General features: G+C 40.2%; 1 protein-coding gene across 1 annotated transcript; it reads right to left on the bottom strand.

Annotated features, from left to right (window-relative positions):
• Window positions 1-1,469: 1,469 nt before the first annotated feature.
• Window positions 1,470-16,954, bottom strand: ISOC1 (isochorismatase domain containing 1). The gene is made up of 5 exons (XM_030237548.2): window positions 16,616-16,954; window positions 7,654-7,773; window positions 7,286-7,489; window positions 6,786-6,902; window positions 1,470-2,941 (listed from the first exon to the last, which is right to left on the bottom strand). Exons 1-5 carry the CDS (start codon window positions 16,913-16,915, stop codon window positions 2,795-2,797), a joined length of 888 nt encoding a protein of 295 aa, XP_030093408.1. The 5' UTR covers window positions 16,916-16,954; the 3' UTR covers window positions 1,470-2,794.
• Window positions 16,955-26,472: the final 9,518 nt, after the last annotated feature.

Below are 26,472 nucleotides of genomic sequence, written 5' to 3'. Positions count from 1 at the left end.
ACGCATATCTTGCTATACTTAATGCAGCATTTATATATCAGCTACTGCAGTGAGGTAAACAATGTATTAGCAGAACCAGAACTTCTACAAGGGAAAATAAACCACCCTTCTCCATCAAGAAGTGTCTTTCTGCTTCCCCAGGAAAAGAGAAATGATGCTGAAGCCACCTACAGCAGGTGACAATTGTATTGCTTAGCCATAGCTGCGGTGAAGTTTTCAAATAAAGAAAAGCTTGACAGAGAGCTTCTTCACTATCAGCTGAGTATACCCTTAAGCAATCCTCCTCCACTTTATTTCAAGAATTTATTTCCTATCCTTGCAGAACAAAACAGTACTTACTCTACATAGCACAATAGCCCACAGACCTCTTCTCTAACAACTCATTTCTGCTGTTCTATTGCATTGGAACACTCACTTGTCAGAGAACAGAAAATATGGACAAGCTGAGAGCAACGAAGAAGCAAATGAATTTTGTCCTGTGAATAAACTTACTTTACACAGGAGACATATGGCAACTTTTTTCCCTCTTCTTTTTAAATCAACACTCTTACAATCTCATCTGAATGACCCATGTGATACTGAATAATGCATACATCTAACAAACAAGGAATGTATTTCACCCTTAAATTCACATCTAAGAGCTCAGTTTTATAAGATAACTCTGTGTATTTCTGAATTCTTATAATTTAAGCTTATGGGAAAAAATCCCACAAATTAGGCATCTTGACAAAAATCTAGTGTGCCACAGAAGGCAACGCAAATTAAAGGAAAAAAAAAAGTAGAATTAGCACAGAGACTATTGATGTATTTTATAGCTTCTTCTTTAGTGCCCCCAGTGATTCCCCTTGTGGCAAAAGAGGAATGTAAAGGAAGATGCGACATCTGTCCTTCAACTTACTTTTCTATGAAAGTGGTAAAATTTTAGTAACAACACCATTACCTCTTAAAAGTCCATGCATTTGTTTTTGAGGCAACTGATATGGTTTCAAAAATAAATGTGGGAAAAAATGCTCCAGTTTTTCCTTCAATTCCTGTCTCTTGGTACCAACAACACATATTGGTAAGGACGGCAATAAACCCATTATTTCATAAGAAATTTATAGTTTTTTTCTACACAGCTGTTGATTTATATAAGTGAACTTTGTACTGCTAAGAAACACAATTAATATACCAGGAAAGAAGGTTAAAAGTGATATAGCAGTCAGTGATATAGCAAGCACTCTTAACCCAACTTGCATTCCAGCCTCCAGCTTGAAGCATAATGCTCATTCCGCATATTCTAGAGTGTTAACACTTAACTAGATGCTGAAGACAAGAATCATTCAACATTATCCACCCTTGATCTTTACACAAAATTCCCATGACATCCATAGAACTTCCACAGCTGTACAAACTAGAATAAGATCCATGGCAAACACAGCTTTCAGGATTTGCTCTACAATAAATATCACAAGTGAAAGAGACACAGCAAATGTTAACTTTTTTATTTCTTTTGAACATATAAAGGTTATATGAAACAAATTAAATTATTTTTATTTATGAAACAATTCTTTTAGAGCCATCTTGAAGGGAAAATAATCAATTTAAAACAATGCATGTACTTTAATAGCTTTTCTACCAAAAAGATCAGTGGTTAGTATGACATCTTCTAGTACTCTTTAAAAAAAATAAATGTCTCAGGCACACTGTAAACTTTATATAACATTGTTTAATCCCCTAGAACATGAAGGAAGTGCCTTTATGAATAATCACATGTTAAAAGATTAGTACTAGATAGAAAAAATATATATTATGTTAAAGACGCATTCTTTTTCTGAATAATGTTTTTAGACCAGATTCTATTCTATTCAAACTCCACCCAACTACAGACCACAAAAAAAAGCACAAAAACTGAGAGAAGCTAACCTTCTTTCAGAGCCCTCTTGAGTAAATTGGATAGAATTATTCAATTGAATTAAACTGGGGGTAAAACAAAGCAAAATAAATCTAAACATATTAGTAGCAAATGAACCTGTAAAGTTTTCATTATTAAACATCCTTAGCATTTCCAATTTAAAGCTTTGGTAATATTTGCAAGTTCTGAAGGAGTTTACACCATTTGTTTATAAAGAACTCATTACACAACAGTCTTCTCTTTGTATACTCTAAAGGAAATTACAGCCTTGGGCAGTCAATTTCAGTATAATCAAAAGTCATGATGCAGACTTCAGCTACCTAGGGCAATCAAACATCAGCTCTGCTTGATTTATGTGTCTTGTCTATGAAGCAAAGTGCTTAAATTTTATCCTAGAGACCAAAAGCGCACATATAGGTCACATATCTTACTCAGTTTTAATTTATGCCCTAATAAAATACTTTATTTATATAGAACATTAAAGCGTATCACATCACATTTATCCAATAAGTAATTATCTTCTATTAATACAAAAGTAAAACAGGACATCACAGAACAATTGCAGAGCACACAATCAAGGGGTGTCACCAAAATATGCATTTTTTGAGCTGTTACAATCAGTGTACAGTATGGACCAGCAGGCACCTCCATTGATTTATTTTTTAAATAAAGAGATTTGACAACAAAAGGGTCCTAAGATACCCAAAACTTCTGTAACTAAACAGAGCACACTGGCACCCAGACATATAACCAAACAATTTTGCTAAGGCAAGCACAAGTATGTCAATTTTTATTTTTACACTCCTACCAACCTTAGAGCGAAAGAACATGTACATGTGCGCTTATAGCCTTCCTTCCTCTGTAAAGAGAACAGTGAGACCTGCTTCCTCCACGCCTGCTTTAAACTTTGGAGAGGAGCCCTGACTCAGGGGCACTTGCCTTAATGAGATTTTGAATTTCTTTGAATTTCGGATGTTCTTTATCAGCTACCAGCTGCAGCAATATCGCTTCACTAGTAGTAACTATAATTCCAGTACGTGCAAGACGCTGAAAAATAAAAGAGCAGAGAGAAAATAATGTAAGGTATTTGCAAATGTGAATGAGTGAATTTTGGAAGAAAAGACGGATAGCATTTTCAAAAACATCTCCTATTAACAAAAGTACTGCCAATTCCATTCTAGCATTTCCTAATGGTATAATTTATAAAGCTAGGACAAAAAACTGACAGGGTTTAGACTTTCCTATGGCAAAAGGCTGCCCTGGATTATAAACAAGGCTTTCTACTTGAACTAGATTCTTTCCCCAAGTCAGATTTAATAGGCAGAAGCCCCACACATCTTAATAACAACCCTTTCCCCTTGCATGACCCAGAGGACAGCTTTCTTCACTCTCATGAAGATGAAAGGCCTGGGGAAAAAATAAAATAGCAAGTCCAACCTAACAGCATTAAGCAATATATTATAACAATTTCTCTCTCAGTCCTTGTTATGTACGACTGCATCAGCTTTCAGACTACAGAGCGCACTAGTTGCAATACTCTCTAGAGAAGAGGGAAAATCTCTTCTACAGACATTATAAATCATACTGGCACAACATCAGCTCTTTTTAAATGATGTTTAATTACAGACAGTAACTCCAAAGTCAGTTCTCCCACGCTACAGGATAAAATGTATAGCTGCAGCGAAAGCAAGACCAAAAGAGGTCTGCTAGATCTGGTAAGTGAGCAACTCGACAGGGCTTGCGCTCCACGTAGCTCAAGGCACAGGACTTACTGCAAAGTTATTGGACTTTTAAAACTGTGGTTGCTGCTTACATAACAAAGTTACCTTCAGCAAAGGCTGATCAACCCAAGTACCCCATCATCTTCCTAGCCATCATAAAGATGCTTTGGCAGTAAAGCTCTTCATAGAGCCAGCTTTCCCTCCCTCATCCTCTACTCAGCTGCATGTTCCACCAAATCTAATGGGATCCTGAATGAGCTAAGAGAGGGCAAGTGGCAGAGAACAGACATATTACATACAGGTTTCAACTGCAATCATTAAAGCAAAGAGAGGGTCCAAACTTCCTAGCTCTTCAATTACAAAGCAACTGATGGGTGAAAATTACTAACTTTGAGGGACCATCCAGTAAAGTATATGTAAATACAGTCTACATAACAACAAACTGACAACATAAGTATTGAATTCAGTAAATCCAAATTGCCATTACAGCAACAAGCCTCACTATGTTCTTACACTGAAAGAAAGTAACTACCTTCTTCAGCTCTCCTACTCCATACAACCACATTTGTTAAACTTCACATGCATACAAAAAAGAAGAAAAATATAAAAATTAATATGAAATATTATGGCAATGTTTTCAATATGAGCCTCTCCAAGAATACAAAGGTTTTGGTTTTAACTAGCATGGATGAGAAAAAAAAAATCCTGACCCTTAAAAAATCATTTCTGTCTGTGAAATGTTGATTAAAAAGAGAAAACATATTTTCTTTAAAATCAAAACACACAATATGTCAAAAGAGGCTGGCATTGCCTTATACCTTTTCTAGGACTAGATATTATTTTTACAGATTTTAGATCAGCAGAAAAAAAGAGATGCATTTGCTAAGTATATTGGATGATTTCCAAGGAAATCACAAATTTTCTTAGAGAGTCTTTGAGAAGTATGTTGCATCCACAAATAGAAAAGACAAAGAACAGAAAAGAAATCCAGTAGGAGCAGACTAAGCTGTCTCAATCTGAGACCAAGCACTGGCATAAGACATCTTCATTAGACAGGGCAGAGATTCAGAACAGTCACAAACTTGAACTTTTGGGCTGAATTATTTCATCAATTTTCAAGATTTTTTTTGCTTTCTGAAGTTTTTTTTAACTAGAAGTTGTTGCCTGCTGTCATTTTAAAGCACACAACAGAAGTGGAAACAACCTGTTATCCAAGCAGACATGAAAGCTTTCATTACCAATTAAGTCAAACTGCACTTCCTAGTACACCCACTCAAATATTTGTATATTCATCACCAGTACAATCAAAACACATGCTGTGTGATGGGAAAGGTGGAGAACTGAAGGGGCAGGTGGGACCAGTGGGGAGTTATTTGAGGCTGCTGAAGTTATCACTGCAAAGTCCCTCTTTATTATTCCTAAAAGGTCACTTTGAATAGAGAAGGGCTGTTTTATTGTGAAAAGGCAAACTTTACATTCATCTTCACAGAAAGGTAATGAAAAGGGTCCAGGAACCCTGGCCAATAAAACTCACCTCAGCTCACCAGCTTGCACAAGTTTGCACAAGAGACAATGTTAGACTCTTCATTAAAAGAATGTGACTAGGAACAGTGAGCTGTATGCTGAAACTAAAGCAGGATTGCCCAAGATTTTGGGACGATCCTCACTTCCCCCATAATGCCACAGTCAATTAGGATTAAGGACATGTCCAATACATGTCCGTTTCTCCTGGTCTCCTGCTCCCAGGCAGGCCCATGTCTTGCTTGCTCTAGGCCCCACCCCTCAGTAGCACTTTTAAGTGAAGCTCTGTAACACAAGAAGTGGACAATGTGCAGCAGAAAAGGTGTTACTGCTGGCTCATCTCTGCATGGCAAGCGTTGGCTCAATCATATTGTAATGATTGACAGCATAAGGGATCACAGAAAAACACTTCCTTTTGCTTCCTGAGAAAGTGTCGCAAAAGTATACTAAAAACTTACTTAAAATGGAAATATTTATAGCTTTTGCAAGCAATCACACTTCTAAGATCAATCGCTTTTTTGCCTAGAAAGTAAAGCAAAGCTAGCTAGTCACTGTTTTTAACCTTTATTACATTGGCCCAACTTCTGTGCTTACAGACACCTTGTAAGTAATAAATGTACAAAAACATACACAATAAGGCAAACAGATTTCAGGTTTTCTATATTTGTTTTGCCTCCTACTGCTGCTGCACCACATTGATTTGGGTAGTCCATGACTTCAGTCATTCCTGCACTCTGTATGTGTCCCTATGCTCTATGTGACAGTTGACATTAGGTTTCCACTTAATCAAAGTCACGGGTTTCATCAATCACTGTATGCTGGGGATTTCTCTTTAGCCTTTAAGAAATTAAGTCTTCTCAAAATCTATGAAAAAGTATAACACGTGGTGGTTATCATTACTTTCTACTTCAAATAATTATTAGGGCCTGAGGCAAAAAATTGCAATATTTACTGTATGTATCGGGTTTTGACTTTAAACAGTGATGCCCGTAGGCAAGTTAGGAGTACACTATCAAAAAATCATTTGAATGAATTTGCTATGACATAGTTGTATGCACTTTTAAATCCTCTTGTTACATTTATCTCTACTTTCTCAACATTCAGTTTGCCTAAGCTCCTAAAAGCAGAGAGGAGGGGAATCTTTAACTATAATCAGGGTCTTGTAATTAAGCTTTAATTTGCACTGATGAGGAAAAGCAGAAGGAGGGACAGAGGTACAAGGAAGTCTGAACAGGATTACAGACTGTATTTCACTGCACTTCAAGAATTCCAACACCTGAATAAATACTCTTTGGAACAACAAAGCCCAAAGCTTTATAGCACTTTTACTCTGCTGTAGAGATAACACTGCATAAAGGGATATGCTAAAATACTAATGCTTATACAGAGTAATCTCTTAAAAGTTAAAACTTTTAAATTCCAAACATTCCAAACTGGGTTATGCATATTAAATCATAATTTAAGGAGATTTTAAAAAGCCACTACTACTTCTCCATTTTCAAGGTTATTTTAAGAATCAGAGTACTCATCTCTTCCCAAATGTACTTTTATCCGCTGCTTTTTCCACAGAAATTCCTTGTTAGCTTACAATAAGCAGAGAACTTAACATACCAACCCAAAGTGAAGAAAGCCCTGACTAAGAAACTTACTTCAAGAGCAAACATTCTGTCCATCATACTTCTTGACGAGGTGGCATCAGCTACAATATGAACTTCCAGACCTCTGCCAATTAATTCTAGTGCTGTTTGCTGGATACAGACATGAGTCTACAGGGGAGAAATCAAAGGCAGAAAAGCCACCAAAAAACCATTATTATGAAATGAAAGTAACACAACCACAAATTAGAGTTCATAATTAATTGGAGCTCAGATACATATTTTTCTACCCGGCAGTACAAAGGAACTGAATATGCATTTTAAATTCCAGTTAAGATTGAGACAAGTGTCTGTAGTTTGCAAGTATCTCATCTCAAATTCTTTTATGAGATATTATTAATGACAACACAAAAATAATTTATTTTGTAGAGGATATCTAAGCTCTAAGTAATATAAATTGAGTCGTTTTTTTTTCTTTAATTACACAAAGTGATGCCCCCTTTGAGGGCCAGTAACATTACCAGAAACCAGTATCAGAATGGCAAAGCACCTACTTCTACTCCAAAGAGGACAATACTCCGGACACCAGGGATCTCTGCTAATGCGGCTTCAACTTCTGGCAACACCATTGAAAATTTTGTCTTGGGAAGCACAAGTTTAGCTCCTGTTAAATCAATTTCTTGCACAGTGCTGCCAAGACCTTTGGGATACTGTTCAGTGACAATAACTGGAATTCCCAAGAGCCGTGCACCTTGGAGCTGTAAGAGGACAGAGAGGAAAACATTTTTTTTTTTTAAATGGGGAAAAAAAGAACAAAAAAGGACAATGATAAAGACACTGTTATTACCTAATACTAAGGAATTGTGAGACTGCATGTAAAATAATAGTTTACAATGAGTGATCAAAACTCACTACAACATACCAGTCGCTGGCCCACGCTGATGATATCACCAAAGTATTTGATGGCAGGCCGGAATCGCTCTTGCATGTCACAACAGAAAAAAACAGTGCTTGAGGGTGTCAGGTTGCCCAAAGTAGTAATCTGAAAAGAAATAAAGGCAATGTTTTCCATGGCAGTGGACATCCTTTCAGAAATGCAGCAGAATTAGGAAGTGTTTAAAATACATCTGCTAGAGTATGGATTTATGTTACTGTGAGTCAAAATAGGAGATAAGTTTGTCAAGCCTGATTTTGGAATGCTTCTGAGTTAAAACAAATAGCTTATACGGAACAGTGCGGTATAGTCATCAATATGTAATCAAGATTTTATTAGGTGGGAAGCACAAGTCAACATAAATGTACATGGATATTTCTGAATCTGAAGGGGGCAGAGGAACACACTGCCTAAATCACAGAAAAAAAAAAAAAGTACCAAAAGCAAAATTACATTCTTCAAATTCATTTTTAAATCCACAATTCTTGGAACTGAAATAGACTCAGGATAAATAAAAGTTTAAAAAAATTCAGACTTCCACTTGCTTTTAAATAATGTATGTAAAAATATTTTCAATACTTCCATTGTGTAGTCAATTTGGTTTGTCTATGACATCTTTTAGCACAAGCCTGATGAAAGTCCAAAGGCTAGAATGAAAATAGAGAAGACTGTAAATATTACTGAATACATTTTAATGACAAAAGTAATCTCCTAGAGTTTCCCTCATACAAGGTACCAAGTGGGGTAGAAGGGAGGGGATAAGAAAAATAAACCAAATACTTAATTTTCTTACCCTTAGAAAGAGTGCTTTGTATCTGTATAAATAAATTACTTGCACTACCTGTCAAACCAAAGTATAGGGCTTCAGACGAAAACTACAGGGAAAGAGCTACATACTATCATTTAGTTGTAAGGCAACTCAAGAGAAATTACTTTGATTCAAGAGCTTTTCAGCAGACAGATAAATAGAATTGAATAAAGAGCTTCTGGGAAGTACCCATTAATTATATACACTTTATTTTCCGCAATCTGAGGTTGTAATGTTTTAAACTGAAACAAAATTACAAAATCTGTAAAAGAATGTATTTGAAAGAGCGCAGATGTATTGGGTTAATCTGACAAGGTTTTGGTAGTGAGGGGAGGCTGTAGGGGTGGCTTTTGTGAGATGCCAGAAACAGCCTCATGTCAAGAGAGCACTAATGCCTGATGAACCCAGGACAGATCTGCTACCACAGTGATGCTGGTCACAACTCTATGCTAACATATTTAAGAAAGGGTAAAAAAACCCACTGTCCAACAGCAGCTGTGAGAGGAGGGTGAGAATATGTGGGAGAAACAGCACTGCAGACACCAAGGGCAGTGCAGAAGGAGGGGCAGGAGGTGTCCCAAGTGCAGGAGCAGAGATTCCCCTGCGGCCCCTGGTGCAGACCATGGCGAAGCAGCTATGCCCCTGCAGCCCGTGGGCTTCCATGGTGGAACAGAAATCCACCTGGAGACCATGGAGGATGCCACAGAAGGCCTTGAGGACCTGCAATACGCCTTAAAGAAGGCTGTGACTCTGAAGGGCCACGCTGAAGTGGGCTCCTAGCACGACCTGTGACTCTCTTGGGACGAGCCCATGCTGGAGAATGTTTGGGAAGGAATGCAGCCTGTGGGAAGGACACAGTTCATGACATACTATCTCCCACAGGAGCGACCCCACTCTGGAGCAGTGGAAGAGTGTGAAAAGAATGAGTGGGAGAGGTGGTTATTGATTAGCACTATATCAAAGTGATTTCCCCAAGTTTGTTCTGTCTATGATGGTAATTGGTGAGTGATTCCTCTCTGTCCTTATCTTGATGCACAAGCTTCTTTGTCCTACTGAGGACAAGGGATGGAGCAGTTTGGTGGGCCCCTGGTGGCCAGCCAAGGTCAACTTACTGCAAAGGAATTGGAAATCGATAAATATTAGTTCCAAAATCTTTTTCACCAGGAAAATACAGCCGCAATGAAAAAATTTACAACAGATGTGAGATCTTCAGTCCTAAGAGATTCTCAGTATTCCACAATGCAGCAGCTGATTTGATCAAAGGGTTAGGGAAGGCAGTCTCTAGATACCAAGTAACACTTCTACAACTCTACACCAGCTAATGAATGAGGCCTGGGACCAAGAAAGATTGGACATAAAATTAAATAACCACCTTGTTCTTGAATACCATCCATCATACCATACCATTTGCTTGAACAATGAAAAAAGTTGGCAGGCAGTATTAATTTACAATTCAACATCACAAGGAACATGTATTGTGACCCGTTACAGCTCTGGCCCTTATTACCATCACAGAAGTCAACCATGACATTTAAGTTTCCTACTGCTCAGCAATAAAAATAGAATAATTGGAATAAACAATATTTATAAGTGTGGTTCCTACTCATAAAATGTGTAATTTTTTCTTAGCATTTATATGACAAACATTTTCTCCTTTAAATCTTTCCCTCACTTTAACAGCTGCACCAGAGGAGGTTTAGGTTGGACATAGGAAGGATTTCTTCACAGAAAGGGAGATTAGATATTAGAATGGGCTGCCCAGGAAGGTGGTGGAGTCTGTCGCTGAAGGCTTGAAGGAAAGACTGGAGGTACTACTTGGTGCCATGATCTATGACATGGCAGGGTTCAGTCATAGGTTCGACTCGATCTCAGAGGTGTTTTACAGTCTAACTGATTCTGTAATTCTGTAATTTTTTAAGATCTGTCTGAACCACAAACCATCGTGGACTATAGAATGACCAATGCGAAGTTAATCTACTGCCTCGATATGCACCTTCCTCTGCCGGTGCAGCAGATGGCACTACCACCCCTAGCAGAGGAACAAATGTGAATAGAGTTGGAAAGTTTTCAAGAAGCTGCATAGTCTTCCCCTACAGAAGGATCAAACAAACACAAATATTCTTCACAAATAACCACAGGGTCTGACCCATCAGAGACAGAACTGCTATGAAACCCATCCTACAGCTCTGTTACCTTTACCTTTCAGTGTTTTCTCATCCTTAGCTCCTTTGCTCACATTTATGAGTGTTACTTCCAGTTAGGTCCACAGTGAATTTGAAACACAAGAGCATTACCATCCTCCCTCACATGGATAACCACGCGCAAAACTTATTATTACACCTCAAGAATAAGACCTTTAGGTCTCCCTTTAGGCCTTCCTCTCCCCCTCCTTGTTCTAAAATGTATCTAATGCTTTTAGTATTTTTTCCTACAAATTGTTTTCACTGTCCTCCCTGGGGTAGTTTTCAAATTGCAGTCTGGAATGAGGCACTCAATACTACTATCACAACAGCGTTTCTCTGCCCATACTACTTCACTGCTCTAGCAGGGCCTCAAATGTCAGCCAATTCACAGCCCTTCCAGGCCCTGTTTATTCTGTACTTTCCAGTACAGTATTTGCTCTTTTCATAATGGATAATACTTAGACTCCTGAGGCGCATTTTAGACTTATAAATCATCCTCTGAACTCTCTCTCATCTTCTGTTTGTGTAGCTGATTGTTTCTACATTGCTGCTTCCATTTTGAAGTACATCTTATTGCACCCTGTTTCTCCAGCTTGTCCTGAAAGACCTGAAGTCTGCTTTTTCAGATGATTGCAGCTCATACCAGCCTGGGATCTTCTGCAAAAACAGTATTTGCCCTAAATTTCATCAAGGAGAAGGACAATGTAATAATGAAAAACAGTGGATTTTGAAGCCATTTTACAGAGCATTCTGATTTGACAGTGAAGTGCAGAAGAAAACTAACTCTCTTTCCAGCCAGAGTATCCTTACTATGTATAGACTTCCACTGAATCTCATATGTTTATGTCAAAAAGCACAGGGAGCTGGAGCAAAAGCACTGTATCTGCTTTTCTTTATTGTCAAGTTGGTTTCATATGATTCAATTTATGCCTTCAGATTCATGTGAGCAGCTCTCTAAAATAAAGTTGTGTCAACTGTTTACTTGCTAAATAAAAGCCCTTACAAAGGCTAACACAAATAATTCATATACTTATTTTCTTATTTATTTCTGATTAACTTGCAGTCTAAATTGTGGCAGTACAAGAGGAAACTGGAAGATATGCTAACAAAGAATCAACACTTGCTGGTGTTATGCGGAAGACCAGATGTGGGAAGGGCAGAGTGAAAGCAGTCTGAAATTAAGTTTCATAAATAGTAGCTAACACAGTCCATAAATAATATTCACCTAAGTATTTGCTATGTATAAAGGAAAGGTTTAGTTTACTAGTTCTTTAGTGTGCCACATAAATCCTACTAGTCACTTGCTTTCAGTGCCATCCTCCCCTTCCAGAAGAATGCTGTGACACCTCCACTTCCCATCTCCTGGCAGTAAAAATCACCCAAACCTCCCCAGTCCAACATCCCAAAGAGCTGGGGTGAGGGCAGAACACCATCAAACCTGGGCTGTCATATCACACCTGTTTGATTTCACTGCAGAAATTCCTTGCAGGCTGGGAAAGTATTATGAGCCACTGCAGCCACACAGTATCTGCTTGAATCTGAGTAGCACCTACTCAGCCAAAATAACATTAAACAACTTGAATGCAAAAGTTAAAAAAACAAACATCAAAACCCAAAAACCCAAATGAGCTGAAGTTCCCCTCAACAGTACATTAGCATTTCCACTTGTTGCACTTAATTTCTCTTAGGATTTTCTGTCCTCCAGCTGAAGGTTACCCACAGCACAACCAGAATAGGTACGTAAAATGGTCAAGTAACCTGATGCAGCTCTTTTACCCAGCTAAAGAAGTCATCTCTAGGACCTTGTCCAGACCAGGAGTCACGAGTTACATAGAGCTTTAAATCCTACTATAAAAAAGACCTAGGTGGGAAAGGAGAGGTGATTTTTCACATCTATATATCAACTCTGCTGATTATTATTAATCAGACAAAATGTGATTGCGATGAAGTACTATAATTACAGGTTCAGCTTCACAGAAATATTCACATACACTGGCTTTTTATCTGTCCTTTACCTACTCAAAGTCCAGGAAATCATGAGACATACAAAATGAAATTCCTCCCAGTATTTGTAATGAACAAGAAATTGGAAGAAAAAAAATAATCCCATTTGACATCACTAGTGACGTCAGAAATCTCACGTCAAGGTTATGTACTAAAAGGGCAGACTGGGGAATGTTGCAATCTTAGTATTTCAAGGATGGCATAAAAGAGACAATAACAAAAAGAAGCTACCACCTTTTCTTCTGTACTTCTGAAAGGAAATTGGCAAGATTCAGTTGAATTTCAGTTGTGCTGCCTATGTTTCAAATGTAAACAAATTGAATAAATTCAGTCTGATGTATTTCAAGAGAAAAATAGGTTACAAGTGTTTCAATTAGAAACATAAATATTTATCTTATGCTAAGCTAATTTTTACATGTAATTCAGCATTTAAAAAGGACAGATTTAGTTTAAAAAACACATGTAGTACAAAAGTCTTCGGCAAACTTTAAAATTACTAAAATGCTTGTTGCAGAGTAAAAACATACAAACAAGGAGTGTGGATTTGAGGGAAAAAATCCTCTTTCATTATTTTCAGCCCTTCTCCCCCCTTTCTTTAAAGTCCCACATGCTGCTTTTCAAAAAACTTACTTATTTAGGAATGTACTAATTTATCAAAATTTATAATTTCACCCTAAAATTCCTAAATAACATCCCTGCAATTTATGCTTTGGTTTTTCCTGGTCTTCAGAAAATGGACTTGGGTTCCTGAGTGAGTACTAGCTCCAAACCATCTGAGCAGTATCAGGTATGTGCAATAAGAGGGAAAATCAGTGTATTAATTGTTATTTTTCATTTACCTTATTATTTGCAAAAGTTGAATATCATTCTGCAAGCAGTTTTTTTCAAGACAGATATGCCTGAGACACCAACCTGTCTCAAAAAAGTATCCTGAAATAGAAGTGCTTTATACAATCGTTTCAGCAATAATTTGATCTTTTTACCTTCAGTATCTTAAGGTTTACCAGTTTGTAAATACAGAGCACAAGTCCTCCTGAGGAGAAGTCACCTTGAAGTTATGACAGTAACTATGAAATAGTCTCTCTTGTTTATGTATTTGAAAGCTGACTGAACTGCTCTATTACACAGTGTAATGTCCATATAGCTGTCTTTTCTTTGGATATCACCAAAGTCTTTTTCCTTACTTCTCTCCTCCAAAGGCAGGCACAACACTACAGGAAAATACAATAACTTTTGTAGCACTATTTAACTGTATGTAGAGGTGATTAAAGTGGTCCTGCATTCCCTCACCCAAACTACAAATGTTATAGTTTCCTGTTAAAAGACTTTTATAAGACTTAAAATTTATGAAAAGCAGATGCAGTCCCTCCATTTGAGAGAGGCCTGAGGAAACACCCCTCTTCACTGCAAGTCTGGGGTTGAGGAGATTTGAGCTGAGGAGTGGCAGCCAGGCAGAACATCACAGTGCAGTGCACCCCACCAGCCTGCCTAACACTGCACGGCCATCAAAAGCTTAAGTGACTGTTTCATGTCAGGACACCCGGACCAAACAAATGTACATATATGAGGATGGTACAAAGGCATAAAACAATGAAAGAGTGAATGCCCCTGTTCAGATCAAGCTTTGAACTGAGTTCAAGGAGCGGCTTTCCAAGGGCAGCATATGGTAATTCCTCCATGAGATTACTGCCCCCCTCAGCTGCAGGGACAAGAAATTTGAACAGCCCAGTCAAACATCATTTGATGCTGACATTTTGTGAGCTATTATACCAAAAGACATCCTTCTATGACAGGCCTGCACAGGAATCAAAATGGAAGGATAACATACCAGAGATTATGGGCACTAGCTTCCTCAAAGGTTAAAATCCTACCTCCAACTAAGTGCATACATATACCTCATAAAACATGCATTTTAAAAAGACTGAAATTATTGTCTAGTGATACAGCTGCTAGCATCTCTGAACTTTAATTTTAAACCAGAAATATCTTTCTAAATATGAAAGTCTAATCACATCAGCGAGCAAAAGTTATCCCTCCTGAAACATACATTCAAAACAGTGATTCCACTGACTATGCCACACACAGAGTTGACAAATCAATGTCTATAACTGCAGATAAAACATCATGGAGGGAGGGAGGGAGGGAGGAAGGAAAAGGGGCAGGGAAGGAAAAAAGGGCATATAATAGTGGCAATGCCTGAATGAACACGCAGAAAGTATAATATTCCCATCACTAAGTCCTAAAGGTCTTAAAAGGCTGTGTCTGTACCATACCAAATGTTCCTCAAACAAGTGATCTCTGAGCACCTGTCTCTGGCTTAAGGCAAGCTGACTGACATCATTGTGATGTCTCATTTGAGACATCTTTGGCTCATTCACAGCTGCTGAAACAGATCAAGGAATAACCCACAACTACCATCCTTTTCATATCAACAGCTGCAACAGAACTGCAACAGTATTGGTGTAAGTAGGCAATCAAATAGGCAATAACGCATAAAACATTGGTTCATCCTGAATCCCTGCAGTCGAAGCTGTATAGCGCATTTGCACCCTGGGAGTGATGTATCCTTGTCTCAATACTGACCTTTATTTCAAGACGTATGTCCTGCTACAAATGCTTGAGCTGCATTTACAGTTTCAGTGCAGAAGGCATCTGCAAGGGAGTCTTTGCAGAGTAGTGATCTGCATGCACAAATGAGAACCAAATTTTGACCTGAAACACTGTTATATGCCCAGAATACCCAAATTCTGCTTTTAAAATCCTTGCTTTAATTAACACCTACAACAACTCTTTTTGCAAGCTGGAAAGACTGTCCCTTTCCAGTTTTTCTGATTGGGCCCCCAAAAATTCTGTTTACAACACAGAAACAGAAAAGTTTTAAACTGAATATGACGAGCGTATATGACGAATGCTAAGAATTTATTAAACCAGTTTGCTCTTCTTAACCATTCTTTCCATACATAAAGCTAAGAATAAAAGATGCCAAAGGCATCCTTAATTTACAGTGTAAGCAAATAGACCACCTTCAGAGTTTATGCACACAAGACACTATGATTAAGCAGAGTTTACAAACAGGATTAATTAGACATTTCTGAAAACATTAAGAGAAGAAAAGCAATGTTTCAGCTCTCACGATAACACTTTTCCAACAACTCAGAAGTGTGGGCTAGGCCATCTAAAATTTCCTAATTATTTTTTTTTTTTAATGCCCTGAGTGAAAACAGCAATGATGTGGGGTTTAATCCTGGGATCTGTTTTGGTTTGTGGGGTTTTTTTTAAGTTGAATTCTTAGATACTGGAGAAAGGAAGAAGCAATGTGTTTTGAGTGGAAGTATTACAGCACAACTTGCACCAATCTCTAGTGGGCATAAAAGTATCTTCATATCAAAGCATCCATAACTGCATCTATCTGGCAGTCTGGCTTTCTGGTTTGTGGCTACAGAACTACCAAGCTATAAACCTGAATATCAGAAAAGAGCTTTTTGAGGGGGGATACAGAGGGATACAGAGGTCCTGATGAACTACAAGCCAAGATACCGAGCTCTGGAAGAGCCCACTTTACTGGCACCCTTTCGGTTTCCGCCTCGCACCATTACCTCCGGCTAAGGCCGGGTAACACCAGCCGCCTGATTTAACGGGAACATTGATTACTTCAGCGACCTGACTTCTCTTCCCGTTCATGACGCCAAGTAAGTTATGGCTAGCCGAAGGCAAAGCCCGGTCACCAGACGCGCGTGGCGCAAAGCGCACCTGCCTCCCCGCCTTAGGAACCCAAAAGTTTCCACCGAGAGGCAAGCGAGCGCGGGCTGTGGGGACTGCGCCCACGGTCCCAGCCGGCGCCAGGATCCCTCACTTCTCCCGGAAGGGCGCGGGGCTCGCCGCGGCAGGACGGGACGGGTTGCCCGCCCTCACACGCACCTGTGGCGGCCGGCGCTGCCGCGCCGCCGGCTCTCACCTGGATCTGCAGCGGGACCAGGCGCACCTTGCAGCGCTCGTTGACTAGGAAGCCCTTCGGCAGGTCGATGTACTGGCTCCACTCCTCGGCGAAGAGCTGCACCACGAACTTACGGTGCATGTCTATCTGGTCCCCGTACAGGCTGAGGAACTTCTGGATCAGCAGCTCGTAGCCGGCGCCGTGGGGCACGCTGGAGGGCCGCGCGAAAACCGAGAAGCAGAAAAGGACGGGCACGGAGCCGCCGCCCGCCGGTGCGGAGCTCCCGCTGCCCGGAGCAGCGCCCGGCTCCGCCGCCGCCATCTTCAGGGACCGCCGCGCCGAGCCCCGCCAGCTCGCTGCGGTCCGCGCCACCGCTCCTCCTCCCGCCGCCTCCTCCCCCCCGACCGGCCGGGCGGTGCCGGCGGGCCCCAATCCCGGCTGCGGCTGCTCCTGCTCCTCCTCCCCGCCATGGGGCTCGGCCCTACCCCGCAGCCCCACGGGGCTGAGAGCGGTGCTGGTGTGCTTTTGTCAGGCGGACGTGGGGTGTCTTGGTCGGGGGCATGGTGCCTTCCCTGCTTAGGCGGACCGTGAGAAGAGCAGCCCCACTCGGGCACTCGCCCTCGTCCGGGCGGAGAGAGGCCGTGTCTCCCGGAGAGGGGCAAAGGGACACCGCTGCTGGTGCGGCCCGGCCGGGCCCTCGCAGGGTCGCGCCCCGGGGCAGAGCGCGCTGCGGGGTGCGCAGGGCAGCGCCGGCGGACACCGGGCCCAGCCGCGGCGGGGACGGGCGCGGCCGCGTCCCATGGAAGCTGGAAAGGAAACCTGTTGGTAGAGCCTGGAACATGCCCGGGTGCTTTGGACGGTGATCCAGCCCAGATCTGTATCGGGGACTGGAAGCTGAGTTCTCTACGAGGGTTCCTTCGGACTTGCCCTTTTCTGAGCAGCGGGCGGTGCCCGAGTCGCGGCTCCGAGCTCCCAGATCCATCCATGGATGAGAGGAAGTGAGCAGGATAGAACGCATATTTTTTCCTTCCTAGCTTCATGCTCTCTACCATATTTATTTTTTCTCCAGGGATGACTGACAGCTGAAATTGTTGCCCCTATTTTTGCCATAATTACCAAGTTTCTGTTATATTAAAGTGTGACTGGGGGAAGGATCTGAGTAGTGTGATACTCGCATAGAAAGAAAACACTCTGTTAAAAACAAGTAGATGTTTTCATGCACTGTGCCAACGCACCATTAAGGTTAATGCATGTTTGAGTGGTACAGAGTTGTTTAGGAGGACGGAGCGCCTCTGCTGTGAGGAAAGGCAAAGAGATTTGGGCGTGTTCAGCCTGGAGAAGACTTCAGGGTGACCTAATTGCAGCCCTGCAGTACCTGAAGGGAGCCTGCAAGAAAGATGGAGAGGGACTTTTTTACAAGGGCATATTGTAACAGGGCAAAGGGGAGTGACTTCAAACTGAAAGAGAGTAGGTTTAGATTAGGTTTGAGGAAGCAGTTCTTTACTGTGAGGGTGGTACTGCAACAGGCTGCCTAGAGAAACTGGATGCCCGATCCCTGGAAACGTTCAAGGCCTGGCTGGATGGAGCCCTGAGCAACCTGATCTAGTGAAAGGTGTCTCCCTGTTCAAAGCAGGGGGATTGGAGCTAGGTGATCGTTAAGATCCCTTCCAGCACAGGACATTCTATGATTCTATGCAAATTGTTCTCAGGCTTTACTGATCCAAAAAATTTGGAGCTGTCATGTTAAATTACACTATTATGTTTTCAGTAGTTTGTTGGTTTGTTGGGGATTTTTTTCACCGGAAAATACACTGTTGATATGATTTGATTTAAAAATTGCAAGGATAAGTAGTCTTTTGCAGTTATTTACTTACTCACTCGTGTAGTCACTAGGCACCGAAGCAGCATGAAGTGATTATTTTATGTACTACCCAGGAAACAAATGTGCAATGGCACCTGCACATTACAGGAAAAACATAGAAGTGATGCTGTGTTTAGGCAGAAATTACACATATTAAGGTTTTAAAAGGATTCAATCACAAGTCTAAAATCTTCTCCTTTTTTGCCATCTCTAATTGCTAGTGAATTCAGTCGTTTCATACAGAATTTCCACCTCCTTTCCACAGTAGATAGTGTCAGACTTACGTATTCAGTCTAACAGAACATATCTCTGTGGTTAAGATATACATTGAAAAGAGTGGAGAGCCTGTCCATCTGGGTTTGGTTTAAATGCTTGATTGTATTCTGCATAGGACAATGTGTAGCTGGGGAAAAAAATAAATTTTCACCTCTAAAAATGAGGTGAATACTTGGGAGTGTTTGGTGAATTATGTACAACTCTGATCCACCTGCCAGTCATAAAAAATGTCCAGTAGCCTGGATTCAGGGCTTCTTTTAATTATTTGTCCATGCTTACTGTTCTGCTGATTTAATTTATTGATACAGACAGTCATTAGTGCTGTTAAAGTAAAGGAATACAGGGTGAACAATTTTATGGCCTACTCATTAGCTGACTTGAATCAGTTCCAGTTTTCCAAAAGAAAAGGTGACAAATTGAACACCCCATGAATTCTGTTTCTTTTCTGTGACTTAAACTGGTTCCTGTTTCTTAATTTGTACTTTATTTTCATTAAGTGCAGTTTTAAAATTAAATATACTTCTAAAACATAGCATGGGTAGTGGTTTTGAGGATTAATGGTGCCTTTTAAATGGATTTCCTTTTTCCATTACAGCAAGATAGATACATCTGCATTAACAAAATAAGCCATAGCAGGTTCTTACCTTTCCAAACTGCTGTCTATAATGAATACATTTGAATAAAAATCAGTTATTATGCAGAACACATAACATATTTTAGTATGTTTACCAGATTCAAGCTCACTTAAATAACAGAAGAAGTTTTGCTAACAGGACTAAATGTTTGCAGTGACAAGGAATTATCAAGGCAGTACCCACATTCATACAAAACCTGGATGATGAGGGGCTTTTCTACTGCAGGTGGCCATTGCTTCCCCTGTTGCCCCTCAGGTCAAGGACCCAGAGCAGGGGCTGGTCCTCCCTGCACAGGAGGTCTTGCAGGCAGAGGAGCACATCTGTCAGGCCCCCTGCACACACAAAAAGGAAATGCCATAGCTGCTTTCTTTACCACACAGTTCATCTGTCTTTACAAAGTGACAGCTAATCTTGGCCTTGGTCTGTGTCTTACTTCTGCTGGTATCATATTGTACAGGCTTGGATCTTTTCACGTTTCAAATTTTGTCTCTTACACTGCATCTTCACAGTCAGTCTTTTCACAGGTCCTTTTCCTTTTCCTTTTCCTTTCCTTGTTCCTTTCCTTTTCCTTTTCCTTTTCCTTTTCCTTTTCCTTTTCCTTTTCCTTTTCCTTTTTCCTTTCCTTTTCCTTTTCCTTTTCCTTTTCCTTTTCCTTTTCCTTTTCCTTTGTAGCTGCCTGTACTTGGAAAGTAGTACCCAATAGAAGAAATCACTTCTGGTGCAAGCACAGCTCATACTATGTATTTTTCCATGCCAGCCTTGATAATTTTCAGTTCTCAAGGGATCACCCTGAGATCCAGACTTGAGAAGGGACACTTTCCAAGCATCACCAACTGAACGTAAGTTGGATTCAGAATCCTTTTGTGTGTCTCTTAATCATACAGCTCCTGTGGCAGTTGCAGAGGTATCACACCATTACAAATATGAGGCTTAGCACACCTATAATCCAGCATATCATTTTTTGCTTCATAGTAAGAGAAGAGTATGATGCACTACACAGAAAAAGGGCCCAATGATCCCCATTACATTGGCTTAAAACAAACTTGGTACTTTTAACTCCGTTTGAATAACACAATTGTGTAACAGCATTTCTGACACATCTCTGTGGCATTTCACACTGCAAGTAATGTGTCATCACTTCTGGTACACAATTAAGAAAAATACTGCTTTTGCTATAAATTCAGAGTTAGCCACATCATGTCATGTAGGCTGTATTTTAAAATCTTTTGATATCCTTTCCTACATAACAGCACTTGGAACAGGATAGGAGAATGTGACATGAATTGTAACCAGGAATCAGAGAGTCATAGAATTGTTTAGGTCTGAATAGGCCTGTATGATCATCAAATCCAACTGTAATATAGTGCCATGAGGCAGAGCCTCAAGACAAGACCCTACTTCTATGTTACTAGTTCTAAATATGTGAAAATTCAAGTTCTCATGGAAAAAAATAGTGCTATCAAACTCCGCTGAATTTTAACTGTTTTCTTTTGCTAAAGCAAATTTTATTAAAATGATGATGCCACAATAGAAGCTTAATTACGAAACTCAGCTGTTTTTTTCTGTAGGAATGTAAAGAATTGAAATTGGGAACAATTACATTATTATGAGGCAGCCATATGTAAAGAGCTTACTCTCTGGATAGTCATATGGCTGTTTTCACAGTGATATGTTACAATAAAATTTCTTAGGCCTATTTTCAGATATGGTAGCCCCACATTTCTATGAACAGAAATAATTATGTCTTCATTACAAACATTAAATATAGTGTGGTAGTTCTATTAAAGCACAGTCTTAATGAGTATGTTTTGTCTTTAAATCACAATGCACGGCAGACAAAGTTGTCAAAATTTGTCAATTATTTCTTCAAGATTAAGTATTACAATTATATATTTTTTAGGTCACAGCATAACTGGGAATTACACCAGATGTCAGTCAAAAAATACAGTTAAGTTTACTTTTGAGATTTATTACTGAAAGATTTTCAACACTGTTGATGTAAATGTAAAAATGTGCTTTGCCAGGCAGACAGAGACCAAATAGAAGAGGGCTTTTTTAATCTCCTTCTGTCAAGCTGGCTCATGACTGAGGCTGAGATCTTAGAAGCCATTATATTTTCAGAAGGTTGATACGCCTGAAAACTTACAGCATTTCTTTTATGATATAATTGATCTCTATGTCTTGCAGTCACTCTTCCATTCTTTATATACATAAGGTTTTGGGGGTTTTTTACTTTCTGCTTAATTTTTCCTTTGAATCAATAATGTTTGGTCACATGGGACACCAGTGTCCATAGCAAAGAGCAGTTTGAGTGTTGACTGTACTGTGCCTGTTGCTTGATCCATAGTTTATTTTTGTGTCTTGGATGACTTGTACATGTTTAGATCAAATAAGCTTTAGTCACAAGCCACTCTTGTAAGAATTTTCTATGCAAGTCCTTCTTTGGGTTGTGTGGTTTGTCTCCAGTTCAACATAACTCCTCTAGACCTGTAATCCTTTTAATACTCAGATGTCACTTTGTTTTATTGTTGTTGTTGTGATTTCTTTTTATTATTATTTTGTTTATAACCTGGAAATGTTCCATTTGGGGCATTTGTAGATTTTCCACAATCTCAATAAATCTTTTGCATTGCTACTTGGGAGAATTTGTGTACTACCCATGAGGCAATATCTTTTCATCTAGTCACGTCTTAGCAGTTATGGCCCTTTCCAGTTTTTCTAGTTGATTAGACAAAGCTCTAGGAAGCTATGAGACAAGTTCCCCAAGGAACCAGTTTGTCAAACTTTGAAGAGTTTCTCCTGCAAATTAGGTGTTTCTTCATGAATGAGTGGCTGCCAGGTAACCTTCCTTTCCAGTTTTGTTGCTGCCTCTGCTGTTGTCTTCATGCCTTGGCATCTAGTTTCTGTATCTAGCTGTCATGGCTTTTGGTTTTTTGAACAATATTGGTAATATTTGTATATATATGTGTTCATGTAACTAATATCTAACAATACAAACCTGATGTGTAGCCTTTCCCACACTGGAAGGTATACACTGTGCTCAAGGACCTTTGTAAGTCAAGTACACTTCTTCCACAAATGGGAATAGTTCAATTTATTGAATTGTACTCTCTTTGTTAAGTATTGTACATAGAATCATAAATGCTATTAATTTTCTCAGAGCATCACTGTTTTATTAATTTAACACCTACTTTGCTTCTAATTGTAAGCTGTATGACCTTTTTGTAATAATTCAAGCAGTAGTTTACTGATTAGAGAAAGGAAGCAATTTGATACATTTTAATAATCAGAACATTTGAGCTCTTCTTCAGCTATTAGAGATGAGTTGAAATCATCCCTGTTGCTACACACTGAGGGCAGAACCAACTTTGAAATAACTGGCCTTTTCCTTTCTGCTTTTACTTAGTTCTTAGTCAGCTCCTTGAAGACCTTAAATTCAGCCAGTGGCAGTATTTAAATTAAAAGAAGCCACTAGGAATAGTTGCTAATGGCATTTTTCATAATATACCTCTTTTTATGGGCTGAAAAACCTTCTGAACTGTCTGTTGTGGGATTCTAGAAATAGCTGACTCTATGTGAAGAGTTTGCTCTGTACAGAGAGGCTGTTCCACCAGGAAAGTATTGCTCAGGCACTGGGTATGGGAACAAGCCAGTTTTGAGGCAAAGTTTGAGGCAATGCTTTGACCATCAGTCTGGCAGCAGTCAGAATGGAAAAGCAGAACAGTTTAAGAACAGCCCAGTCTCTAGCAATGAGACAGATCGCAGCTCAAGCCAAGAAAGTCAGGACAGCAGGTCAGGGTTAGAATCACAGAATCACAGAATCATAGAATGGTTGGTGTTGGAATGGACCTTAAAGGCCATCTAGCCCCATAGCCTCTGCTTTGGACAGGGACACCTTTCACTAGACCATGTTGCCCCATCCAGCCTGGCCTTCCACCCCTTGTGGGTGGGACACCCACAACTTTTTGGGCAAACTGTTCCAGTGCCTCACGACCCTCACAGCAAAAAATTTCTTCCTAGTATTGTTGCAGTCTGGTCCCCACCCAGATAGCTTTAGCGCTATCTCCAACTATGTTGGAATCCAATTAGGCGACTTTGGGGAGAGAGACACATTTCTAGACTAATGGCTCCGGAACTAAATGCCTCAGTAGCTGGTAAATAACAAACTGGAAGGTGAACAAGCTACAAGGGAGCACACTAGAAGAGACTAACTGAAACTTGGTGTCCAGGGTAAAGCAGGGGTAGATATAGATTAGGGTTTAGGGCAAAGTCAAGATGGGATCTGAGGGTGAGGTCCAGTAGGAAGGGATACAAAGCACAATGCCGGGTACATTGACCAGTCGAGGGTAGTGAGGTAACCGGGAGCAAACCAGTTGAGGGAGAACAGAGAACTTACTAGCACAAATCTGCACATAACAACTGGGGGAATTCTGGGACTAGCCTTTTTGACTTGCTATGAGTCTGAAGGATTTTCCCATGGCCTTATTCCCAGCTTATCTTCATCTTGGGCCGAGTCAACCCCAACATAATATCTAATCTAAACATACTCTCAGTTTAAAGCCATTCTCCCTTGTTCTGTTACTACATGTCCTTGTAAAAATTTCCTCTCCAGACTTTTTGTAGGCCCCTTTATGTCCTGGAAGGTTACAGTTAGGTCACCCTGAAGCCTTCTGTTTTTCAGGATGAACAATCACCGTTCTCTCAGCCTTTCCTCATAAGAGAAATGCCCCATCCCTCCAATCACTTTGATGTCCCTCCTCTGGGCCCACTCCAGCAGCTCTTTTTCCTTCCCCATGCTGGGACCCCAGAGCTGGATGCAGAGTTCCAGGTGGGCTCTGACCAGAGCAGAGCAGAGGGGCAGAATCCCCTCCCTGGCCCTGCTGCCCACACTGCTTTGGATGCAGCCCAGGACACGTTTGGCTTTCTGGGCTGGGAGTGCCCATGGCTGGGTCATATCCAGCCTCTCACCCACCAGCACCCCCAAGTCCTGCTCCCCAGGGCTGTTTTTCATCTGTTTATCCCCCAGCCTGTGCTGATACCAGGGGTTGCTGTAAACCAACAAACAGTTTGTTTATCAGGGGATGTGAAGGTTCTTTGACCTTCTTTTTCTAATTAATATATCTGTTAAAGCCCCTCCTATTATTATTTGTATTCCTTGCTAGGTTCAGTTCCAAAGGAACTTTGGTCTTTCAAAGGAAGACCAAAGCTTTGCCTTGGTCTTCCTCACCTTCCTTACCCAATCCTACACAATGAAACTTTGTGCCTATACTTTTCCCAGGGTTACCTGTCCTTGTTTCCCAGCCTATGCATTTGCTTCTTTCCCTTTATTTTGACCAGCTTCCCATGTTCAGGCAGGTATTCAGCTGTTCCCAAGAGAGCACGGCCCCATTACACATGATGGTGACTTGGGAAGGCAAATGCATCGCTTCAAACCTTCACTTCCTCCTTATATTCGCCCCCTTGCCCCCCCCCCCTTCCCCCCCGTTACATACTGAGCATGATGTTGTGTGATGTATGTACATGGGTTGCAATATTTAATACCCCTTTGAGTCAGCTGGGGTCATGGGGTCACCTGTCCTGGCTGTGTCCCCTCCCAGCCTCCCACGCACCCCCAAATTCCTCGCCATTGCAGCAGTATGGAAAGCAAAAAAGCCTTGGCTCTGTGTAGACCCTGCCCAACAATAACCAAAACATCTCTATATTGTCAATCCTGTGCTCAGCACAAATCAAAAACACAGCCCCACACTTAGACTGTGAGGACAATAAATTATATCCCAGTAAAAATCAGCATAATTACTTAAAGCTATACTCTGTAATGTGAATTTTTATCTAACAGAATTCTTGCCCTCTGTTCCTTTCTTGGAGTGAATAGCTACCCAAATCAACAAGGTGCTTCTATCACATTGTGCTTTTGAATTTTTATTTGGCATGCTTTTCTCTTTAGCAGGCTTTGACCTACATTGGAAAGTGTAGTTCCACTCATATGAGGTATATCAGCCAATTGTAAGACAGAGAAAAGCGTCAGAGATTTTTAATGAGAAAAGAAATATTTTTCGTCTGTTCTTTTCATGTCGGCATTTATCTACATTTTCTCTATTTTTAAATCTGTCACTCCAGTCCTCAGTTTCCAGTTCTAAATATTTTATCTTGAGGATGTAATTTACTAACTCGAGAGCTCTTTAAAAAGCTTTCTAACTTGATTACTGTCATTGGGAACATCTGCCTAACAAACTTCTGCATTAGTAGAATGTGGTTTTCATTTCTCAGGAGATTCATAGGTTTAAATCCAGGACTCCTTAATCCGTGAGTGATTTTGCATTAACAAAAAATGATCCTTTGCCTCCTGTTTCCTTAAAAGTTACTTTTTAAGAAAATGGAATAACAGAACAGAGGATAAAGAAGAGGTCCGATATTTTTAGCTAGCATCTATTGTAAGTATCTCTGAGAGAACAGGATGAATAGTCTCATCATCACTCCAGGTCTGCTGCCACCTGCACGATTAATATATCCTATTCATATGAGCAAAGCTGCCTGACAGCTGACCCATTTTGCAAACACATACGTAAATGTGTATGAGACCTTTATTTGTTGCAACACTGTTTCTGGAGTCAGGCTTTATTGCTGTAGCAGCCAAATAAAAGCTGAAGCAAGAATTTAAAAAAAAAAAGTGCTTTTTGTTTTTCTTAAAGCTCTTAGTCTTTGCAGAGATTTCTACCACTGGTAATAGGGTTTCTGTGACTCTTTATTCAATGATGGGCTCTAAAATGAGTATTTGTTAAAAGTTAAGACTAAAAAGATCATTAATTTGGACAGGGTCTTATTAACAAAGAATGATACAATGGAATATGCAGGGGTAATATTATTTCCTCTGTGTGTCTCAGTGGGTTCCAGTGAATGGCATTCCCACTGTTACTCAGAGTTTTAATAGCTGAAATCCTTTCAATTTTTTTTTAATAATCTTTGGGGGTCTGTGTCAAAATGGAATGACTGTGTGGGTGGTTTGGGGTTCAGAAAAGAAAAAGAAAGCAGAACTCTAGTATCAATTGCAAGGTCATAGCTTTGAGCTGTCCGTGTTACTTGATGTAATGTGAGAATTTGAAGTAACA

Source organism: Serinus canaria, chromosome Z (genome assembly GCF_022539315.1).
Source record: "Serinus canaria isolate serCan28SL12 chromosome Z, serCan2020, whole genome shotgun sequence".
In the NCBI taxonomy this organism is placed as follows: domain Eukaryota; kingdom Metazoa; phylum Chordata; class Aves; order Passeriformes; family Fringillidae; genus Serinus; species Serinus canaria.
Note: the sequence above shows the minus strand (reverse complement) of the source record. Positions and strands in the feature narration are given on the sequence as shown.

Bases quoted from the DNA above. Each gene is read 5' to 3' on its own strand.
- ISOC1 (XM_030237548.2), bottom strand. From the start codon at position 16,915: ATGGCGGCGGCGGAGCCGGGCGCTGCTCCGGGCAGCGGGAGCTCCGCA. The intron at 7,774-16,615 runs GTGAGAGCCGGC...ATTTCTTTTCAG, and splicing joins TGGTCCCGCTGCAGATCCAG to ATTACTACTTTGGGCAACCT. The intron at 6,903-7,285 runs GTAGGTGCTTTG...TCTCCCCTGTAG, and splicing joins TTGTCCTCTTTGGAGTAGAA to ACTCATGTCTGTATCCAGCA.